At 35.2% G+C, this 10,406-nt stretch overlaps 1 protein-coding gene across 1 annotated transcript in view; it reads right to left on the reverse strand.

Moving 5' to 3' along the window:
- Positions 1 to 7,343, reverse strand: part of LATS1 (large tumor suppressor kinase 1) — a 46,887-nt gene extending 39,544 nt beyond the window's left edge. The window contains exons 1-2 of the mRNA XM_037819293.1: positions 6,870 to 7,343; positions 3,601 to 3,748 (exon numbers count right to left, since the gene is read on the reverse strand). Coding sequence (XP_037675221.1) covers positions 3,601 to 3,748; positions 6,870 to 7,220 — 499 coding nt within the window. The 5' untranslated portion in view covers positions 7,221 to 7,343. The remainder of the gene's footprint in view (positions 1 to 3,600; positions 3,749 to 6,869) is intronic.
- Between the last annotated feature and the right edge of the window lie 3,063 nt (positions 7,344 to 10,406).

The following is a 10,406-nucleotide window of genomic DNA, read 5'->3' on the forward strand; positions in this document are numbered from 1 at the left end:
CTCCAGAAAACCTCTTTTGTTGCTCAAATGTGGTTTTTTTCTAAGCCCAACTCTGAAAATAAATTCATCACCTTCCCCCTAACATGGGACAGGACCCTCCAGGTGAGTGAGTCTCCCTGGCTACGTGGGGCACAAATCCTAGAAATGAGCCTGACCCTAATATCGAGAGGTTGAGAATCCCTTTTTTACCAAAAGGGGGAAAAGAAAGGCAACTAAATAAGGTTTCAGTGGCTAAGAGATTTCAAATAGAGTTGAGGGGCTGTCCTGGAGGTTACTCCTATGCAAGTTTCAGCTGAATATCCCAAATGGCCACAGTATGAAAAGCCCAAGTCAACAGTAATCCCAAAAACCCTAAAGAATACCCGAGTCCCTATCTGAAACTCAAAAGAAGTTTCACTCACTAAATTTATTCTTCAGAAACGTAAATCCTCCAGAGAGCTCCTATGCCAGCTAAGTCCTAAAACCCAGATGCAAGAGCTTTTTCAAGAACATCAACCAGTCGTGTCCCCTTTTCCCACATGTCAACACCCCTTTTCAACATGAACATGTTAGGGTGGTCAATGCCTAGACATCCCTGAAGATCAGGAAACTGATTAAACCAGAGGAAGAGACAGCAACAGACAAGATAGAATTTAACAAAGGATTATGAATACTGAATCTCTATAATTTTCTTTTTCTTAGTTGCTACAGTATTAGAATAGCTAGAAGGAAAGAACTGAAACGGCGGACTGTTTGAAATTTGCTATACAGTTACTTGTCAAATTGTAATTTAAAAGTAATCGCATTTTTGTATATATGTTATATTTCACAATAAGAAAATACCTGCAACTATGGTACTGTAACCCATAACTTTCTTGGAAATTTCCTATATAACTACTTCCTAAATTGTACTTTGAAAGTTATCACCTTTTAGCATATACGTTATGTTTTACAATAAGGAAATAACTAAAACTGTGGAACTGTAACCCATAATATTTTTTGACCTTTGCTAACTACTTGTTAAATTGCATTTGAAAAGTTATCACTTCTATGTAAATATGTTATATTCCACAATTAAAAAGAAAAAAAGAGTGAACAGAGCTTAAAGAACCTGTGTGACACCATCAAGCGTAACAATATACCATTGTGGGAGTCCCAGAAGAAGAAAGAAAGAAAGGAGCCAAGTGAATATTTAAAGAAATAACAACTGAAAACTTTCCAAATTTAATGAAAGACATGAATATACACATCCAAGACACTCAATGAACTCCAAATAGGATAAACCCAAATAGACCCATGCCACAGCATATTACAATCAAACTACTGAATGCCCAAGACAAAGAATTTTGAAAGCAGCAAGAGAGGAGCAAAGTGTCACATAAAAGGGAGCCTTAATAAGATTAAATGCCAATTTCTCATCAGAAAGCATGGAGGAAAAAAGGCAGTAGGATAACATATTTAAAGTGCTGAAAGCAAAAACCGCAAACCAAAAATTCTGTATCTGGCAAAACAGTCTTTCAAAAATGAGGGAGACTATGCAAGCTTCAGCTAGATATGCCAAATAGCCACAGTATGATAAGCCCAATCAACTGTAGTCACAAAAACCCTGAAGAATACCTGGGTCCCTATCTGAGATTCTATAAAAGTTTCATTCACTAAATTTGTTCTTCAGAGAGCTCCTATGCCAGCTAAGTCCCACCCAGAGGAAATAACCTCTTCAAGAAAATCAACCAGATATGTCCCCTTTTCCCATAATGTTGACACCTCTTTTCATCATGAACAAGTTAGGGTGGTCACTGCCTAGACATCCCTGAAGATTGGGAAAGTGATTAAACTAGAGGAGGGGATAGCAACAGGCAAGACAGAATTTAACAAAGGATTATGAATACTGAATCTCTGTATAATTTTCTTTTTCTTAGTTGCTAGGGTATTAGAGTAGCTACAAGGAAAGAAATGAAATGGTGGAACTGTAACCCATAACATTCTTTGAAACTTGCTTTCTACCTACTTGTTAAATTGCACTTGGAAAGTTATCATTTCTATGTTTATATGTTATATTCTACAGTTTAAAAAATAATTTAAAAAATGAGGAGAGAGGAACACTGCCAGATAAACAAAAGCTGAGAGAATTCACCACTACTAGACTGCCCCTACAAGAGATGCTAAAGCGAATTTTGAAGGTTGAAAGGACAACAGAAAATAGATCAAAGTCCCATGAAGAAAGAACGAACTCCTATAAGGGAATGACAGGAGTAAACAAAAATGCTGGTACTATCTTTGAATTTTGGTTTGTAACTCTACTTTTTACTTCCTATAGGATCTAAAAGGCAAATTCATAAAATGTAAAGAGAAATCAGTGGTTTTGAACTCATGATGTATAAATATGTAATATGTGACAAGAAATACATAAAAGTAGGGGGACAGCAGGGTATAGGAATATTATGTTTGCATATAATATTGATATTAAGTTGGTATCACAGCAAACAAAATTTTTACAAATTTGGGATGTAAAATTTAAGCCCCATGGTAACTATAAAGAAAATATCAGAGAATATGTAAGCTTACAGACACAGAAACTAGAGTACAGGCTGCTATGGGAGAGGAGGAAGGGGAATGGGGAGTTAATGCAAAATGGGTGTAGGGTTTCTTTCGGGGCATATGGGAAAATTTTTGTAATGGAAAGTGGTGAGGGTCCCAGACCATAATGTCAGTGATTAATCCCACTGAACGGTATGATCGGGAGTGGTTGAGATGGGAAAGTTTATGTTGTACATATATTACACCACAATAAAAAATGCAAGATTTTCTTGAATTTCATAACTGTACTTAAGGTGGACATATAAGTGAATATCATTTTTAGAAAATGTACATGGCAATGTTAAGTATTCAAGGAGCATGCTGCAGACAACCTACATACAGGTGTTCAGAAAATGGACTGATAAATAGACAGACAGATAGATGAATACAATGACAGACCAATGGATAGACAGAATAAAACAGCAAATTTGGTAAAATGTTATAATCGGTGGATATGTGTATCGGGGGGATAGAGGTATGTGAGCTTGACTGAGGTTTGTATTTTTGTAATCATCCTATAAGTTTGAAAGTATTTCAAAATAAAAATTTTAATTTAAAGTAAAAAGCAAAAAAAAAACAAAACACACACACACACAATAAACCCACTCACACAGGAAAAAGAAAAACGACTGGGAAAGAAAACATACCAAAACACTAAAGTTATTAACAGTAGTGTTTTTGCTTATTTACTTTCTAAATGCTCTATGATGAATATGTTTTATTGTTATCTAACAAGAAAAAAAAAGAAAAAGAAAAAAAGAGAGTCTGAATGATGATATTTTTGGAGGAAAGAAATATATTTCAGTTGTAGCACAACCAGGCAAGTGGTTCTCAACCTGGACTGGTGCTTACCAGCATTTCCTATGGGACTTTTCACTGTAAGGGCCCCAACCTCAAATTCATTTTGGTTTAACACTATAATGTTAATATCTTTGTGGAGACTCACTTACTGGGAAGCTTTTAATAATTTGTAAGAATAAGGAGTTGATATGCTTTAGTATTTTTAAACTATATTATAAGAGACTAGAAAAAACTGTATAATACCTGGTTTCATGCCAGCATTAATAGGTTTGGCAGCTGCCGCAGCCATCTGCTCCCGTCGAGGATCTTGGTAACTCATTTTACTAATGAATTCAATTGCTGCTTCTATACTTCTGTTATTAGTTTTCTGAAGAGCTTGTATAACCATATCCTGATATCAAGTTTGAAAAAGAAATGAAATTGAAATCATATACATAATAACTATGAGTTCCACCAGAGAAATTCATAATTATGAAGAACAGGACCCCCAGACCGTAACATTAATATCCTGTCTGTAACTATTATAAAAATCCATTCAATCTCAAATTACTATAAAAAAGAAAACAAAACCTCAAATCTTTCAAATGTTTTAAGATATTTGTACCTTTATGTAATTTATTACCGTTTCCTTCTGGGATTAACTTCTTCCTAGTACAATCATAGCAACTTAATTCTGATTATTTCTCATTCTTATATAAACAAACCCAGAGACTATCTGATTTTTAAAGGTATTGATCAATGTACTGGAAACTATTGTTTTGTATCGTTAAAAGCATTTCATTCAACATCTCTTCACTATGTATTCTAGTAAAAGAACTATGTAGTTTTGATTCCTAACCAGTTACAGCTCACATTTTCAGAAAACTATATTTACAAGGACACAAATATAGGATACACATTAGAAGAAAACTACTTAGACAATACATGATTACATGATGAAGAATTTAGGAGGCTAGGTGGTATGATGGAAGAAGCAGAGGATTTGGAGTCCAACAGATCTTGGTTTGAATTCCAGCTGCTCCACTTTTAGAACTGCATGACTTTTGTCAAGTTATTTAACACTGCAAAGCCTCAGTTTCTTCATCTACAATATGCTCATGGGGTTGATGTGAGGCTCAAACAAGAAACCATGTAAAGCACATAAGCACACGGCCTGGAGCTACATAAATGTTGGTTGTACTCCTGCCCTGCTCCATGTCCTTTGTTATACGGGGGCACATAAAGTGTCATGAGGAAAGTGTGCTGATCTGCATTTCACAACGGGGTGGCAGCTATTTACTTGTCCTAGAGGATTTAGCATATCAAAAGATATTTTTAAATGATAAATGGCTTGGTAAGACTAATGGGTGAACAGGCTCCTTTGTGAAATGATTGGAGATGAATGTGAGACCAACCAAAGAAAGGCTGGGGCAGAGACTTTCTGCCTACCCAAGACCCATTCTCCCTTTCTTGGAAAAGTTACAGATTTTGATGGGAACAGTTTTCCTTATAGCTAGAGTGGACACACGACAGTTTTGACTAAGCATTTCTGAAATAATTTTGCTATCCCTGATTTAGGTATTGCTCCTTTCTATAACCTGTGTCCTAGACAATAGGTCTGACAGCTGTGCTAGTGCATCTGTCTTGCCACCAAGAAGGAGAATTCTCAAGAATCATAAGAATTTTAGGCTCTGACATCTCTAAGAGGTTGGACCCAGGCTAGCTATAGAACTTGAATCATTATCTTGTTTATAGCATTATTTGTTCTTTGGTTAAAAACAACCAAACTCAACCCCTAGGTGATACCAAAGGAAAGTGTGGTCACATTTTATGCCAATTGGACTTTGCAAATTTGAATAAGTAAAATACAAGGAAATTAATGTCTCACTTAATAGGTAACATTTAAAATAATATAAAGCACCCAAAATTAAAATTCATCAGGGAGTGTTTAATTTTAAAACTGGTTAAGCCAAGTAAACTCTAAGTGTTTTTATGCTACTACCACATGGCAGTGCCAATTCAGTTGACAAGAAAATTGGCAGCCATCATCCTTTCTTGATATTATGAGAACCATATTCTAGTTAAAGCATTGGAATTTCAGTCAGTGATTTTGGTATTACTATGCTGGCTTTTATTTATTTAGTTTTAATACAGTATTTTAATAATTCAGAAAGTAATTTACAGATAAGTCAAAAATAATTTCTGCATTTACTTTTCCTTTTATTGTAGTTATGTATATAACATAAAACTTGCCATTTTAAAGTGTACAATTCAGTGTCACTAATTACATTCATGTGTACAATCATCACCACCATCCAATATCGAAACATTTTCATCACCTAAAAAAGAAACTACTAACCAGGTTCTATCTTCCTCCTTTTTCTCAATATTTTAGTATAAAAATGATACAAGAAGGAAATGCTTCCCAATTTCAAAAAAAAAGAAAAGATGTGAAATAATATTGATCAAATAAACAGAATAAGCCAGAAAGAATAACCTTTTTTCTTCCTAATTTGATTGTAAATCTCCCTTTTCAGATCCTTTACTATAGCACACCCTTAGGTTCTCTTCAAATTGAGTACAGCAATATCTGTAAATGTAGCTATCAAAGTATCAACAATACCAAAGGGATTTTAAGAGTAATTATCTTTGAGTATTGGGGGTAAAGGTAATCTTCAGTTTCTTCTCTATCTTTTTTATTTTTAACTGGGTGCAAATGTTATTTTGACAATCAGGAAAAAAGTTACTGTAATTTTGAAAAACTGTAACTCCTGATTATTCATCTTTAGTTACATTTCACATAGCCAATTTTTCTAAAATGATTTCTGTCAACCTAAAATATTAAACACAAGGTATGTTATCATAGAAAACAAAAATTTTATTAACAATGTAAGCAAAATAATTAAATATATGTGCTGTGGAAAAATTACAAAATGAACTTCAAAGATAAACTAGAGTTAGCATAATTAGCATGAACTGAAATTTCATTAAAATACAACTCTAAAATTCTTGGGGATTGATTAACATGCAATCTTTCAGTTTTTATGAATTTAAGATTTAGGCCCGAGAGTGATATGAACATAACTGCTTTCTGCTATGAATATCAAATCCATGATTATATCCTTTCTCTCTACTATAAACGTAAACTTCATATCCTTAGAGCTAACATTTCTGCAACAGCCATTTAGATCACCACTGTTCATATCTCACGTGAACAGATGTTGTCTCTCTACCTTCCACTGTGGCTTACTTCAACTACACTTGGACTGTCATTGTGACCTGTCCTTTTAAATCCCAGAAACTTCACAAGTTAGGGCTAGCTATCACAGAGGAAACAGAAGAAATAATTGCTCTGTTTAAACAATTACTGGAATAATAAACACAATATTCCACAGTGCACAAAAATACATTAACTAGACAAAATTAAAACCATTACTGTATCATGGACTGGTTAAAATCTCTCAAAGGAAACATTTAGGCAAGAGTAGGATAATATCAGAAGAATCCTTTCTTTTGTATTTCCAAGTTCTTACCTCATCAAAGCCAGCAGCCTGCAAATCCTGAAGCATCTGTGGATTAACTTCTGAAGTATTCCGGGAGGAAGAACTTGTTTCATTTGCAAATGGTAGTAGAGAGTTTCGAATTTCCTGCAAGGCTTTATGATACGTCCCAAATTTTGGTGGATTTCTGACTTGACGAGGATCTTCAGTGGACATTTTACTCATGTTATGCTCAGCCTTAGCAGCATCAGATGGTTTGGATAAATTCCTAAGGGATTCCCGAATTTCTTGCAACATTTGCCGGCTGCTGCCAGTGTAGTTACTGGCAGGAAAGGTCTTAGGCCTCATTTGTCTATATCCTTCCGGCCTTTCACTCCTCTTCATGAAAACATCTATATAAATAACCCCCACAAAGGATTTCTTTAAGAGCTACTTGGTAGATTCAGAGCTTTCAGTTGAACAAAAGTGAAAAATGATTCTTCAAATGTAATGTTGAAATTCTTTACTATCTCACTACAACCACATAAAAGAAAAATAAATAAAACGCTGTAAGTGATTAACTGATAACAGAAAGGTACATAACATAGAATGAAAACAGAATGACTTTGGCATTAGAGACCTGGGTTAGATCTGGCTCCATTAAGGATCACTGAATGATCGGGAAAAGTTACTTAATCTCCCTGTGCTTATTTCCTAATCTATAAAATGGATTTACTTTATTTAGTTCAAATAGTGGTTCTGAAGATAAACAACTATTTTAAGACTGCTTGGTAAGTATGCTGGTTTGGAGCTGTTATGTACCCCACAAAAGGCCACATTCTTTTAATCCATCCCTGTGGGGACAGACCTATTGTGGGTGGGACCTTTTGGTTCAACTGAGATGTGACCAGCCCATTCAGGGCGGGTCTTAATCCCTTAACTGGGGTCCTTTATGAAGATAAGGGAGAGAAAAACGTCCACAGAAGCCCAGAGACATTTTGGAGAGAGCCACTGAAACCACAAACCAAAGAGAAGGACCGCAGCACATAGCCATGTGACTTCCCCACGTGACAGAGAAACACCAGATGCCAGCAGCCTTTCCTCAGAGAAGGTATCTTCCTCTAATCGTGATGCGTTAATTAGGACATTTTCATGGCCTTAGAACTGTAAATTTGTAACCTAATAAATCCCCACTGAAAAAGCCAACCCATTTCTGGTATATTGCAATCCAGCAGCTTCAGCAAACCGAAACAATAAGCATATAAAGTTAATGCAAATAAATGCACAGGACTTTACTAAGTGAACAACGCAACAGGCAACCTCTCACTATCAATTTCACCTCGCAGCTCCAATTTTAGATTTTACAATTAGACATCAGTTTTAAAATTTCTTTAGAAGAAGGAGTATTGTTGCTTTACAGAGGTTTTTAAACCACTAGAAACGCTTCAAAAACAGAGGTTTGGGTTTATTGTCCAAACCATGAACTGGCATGGGGAGAGGACCTTTGAGGTCAATTTATCTTATTCCTCAGTTAATGCATGACTCTCTTGCACAACACACTGGAAAAACAGTTCCTCAAAGTCAATTTAAATGACCCCACAGGGAGGGAAATCACTAATTCCAGAAAGCCATTCCAGCTGTCATCTGCAATAAGCATTAGACATGTTTTCCTTATGTGGAGCACCATGAACTATCCCTCAGTGCCCACCAAGAGTCTACTCTGAGCCAGTGTGAAGCCATTTTGCCTATATTCTTATCTAACACTCCCATACCCTGTGAGGTAGGCTTACTATCTCTACTTGGTAGATGAGGAAACTGACATTCGAGGAATTTGGGTAAACCAGTACATCAGTGATAAAGTGAGATTTGAAACATTGCAAATTATCATCTGCTGGGGGTCTATTTCTATTTTCATTAAATGTAATCCCCACTCATTTGACATAGAGATGTCCATAGATATATACAGATATCTCCTTCTCCTCATTCAGGCTTCCGCCCTATGTTACCTACTTCCTCAAAGAGCCTGTCCCTGGTCACCTATTTTATTTTTTAATAGTACATATTACAATCTAAAATGACCTTCTTTGTTTACTTCTTAATCACCCATCTTCCTTCACTGAAGTAAAAGCTTCACAGGAGTAGAAGACCATATTTGTCTTGTATCCACAGTCTGTCCACACTGCCTATTACACAGCCTAGCATTTAACAGATGCTCAATAAACATATAGGTTGAGCAAATGAATAAGTATGTGCTTCAAAACATCCCCCATTCCTTTAACTGGTCCCTAATTTTAATCATGCTCTTCTGGAAACATGCTCATTTGTCAAAATCCTACAGATACTAGAAAAGTGAAGAACTTATAATGGAAAAAAATAAGCAGGATTCAATACTTGTTCTGATAGTTACTACCAAAGTGAACTTTGGCATTTAATTCTCTGAGACTATCTCCTGAATTGTAAAATGTTTGAAGTATCATCAACCTTATGGACTGACAAGAGTAACAGGAACAGTGCAATGCAACTAAAGAAATATATGCACATGTGCATGAAGATGTAGGATGTTCTCTGAAGCACTGTCGGTAACAGCAAACTATGACAGAAATCTAGATATTCCTCAATGGAGGATTAAGTAAGTCATAGGTCATCTATATAGTATATGACTAAGCAGACATTAAAAAGAACAAGACAGTTCGATCTAAATATATGGACATGAAGAGAAACCCATAATTTATTCCTATTTTAAAAAATTTAACTGTGGCTTTATATAGATAGATAGATAGCATACATATATAAGATAAAATTTGCCACTTTAAGTGCACAATTCAGTGGCATTAATTACATTCACCATGTTGTGCTATCAGCACCATCCATTACCCAAACTTTTTCATCACCCAAAATAGAGACTCTATAACCATTAAACAAAAGCTCCCCAATCCGTCCTTCCCCAGCCCCTGGTAACCTCAATCTACTTTCTGTCTCTAATAATTTGCTTATTCTAGACATTTCATGTAAGTGGAATCATACAAATAATGTATTCTTAAGAAGAAAAAAAAGCCAGTTTCAAAACACTACATATAAAATAAACCCATTTTTTGTTCTAAAATTAGATTATGACGATTGCACAGCTCTGTAAATATACTAAAAACCATTGAACTGAACAGTTTAAATGAGTAACTTTATGATATATACATCATATCTCAAAGGAGCTGTTAAAAAATAAACTCATTTTTATTTTTAAAATTACATCCATGGAAATTAATTCTATACACACCTACACGCTTATTTGAGCAGGCCTGAGATAGGATGAAATCCTGCAGCAGATCACTAAAGGCACTGTTTCCTGAAGACTTCATTAATCAGGACGTCATGGTCTAATTGCCAAATTAGTTATGAATATCAAACACTACCTGACAAGCTGCTCACATTTCTCCATTTTGTAAAAAAAAAAAGAACTCTGATACTGTCTTCCTGAAAAACTACACATATTCTGTTTCTGAAACAACCCAATCTACTGAAAATTATTTCATAAATGAAATTAGGGAAGTCTGACAAAATCTGTGCTTTTATAAAGGAAGACCATCTCTAACAGAA

The sequence above is a fragment of the Choloepus didactylus genome, chromosome 2 (genome assembly GCF_015220235.1).
Source record: "Choloepus didactylus isolate mChoDid1 chromosome 2, mChoDid1.pri, whole genome shotgun sequence".
Classification (NCBI taxonomy): Eukaryota; Metazoa; Chordata; class Mammalia; order Pilosa; family Megalonychidae; genus Choloepus; species Choloepus didactylus.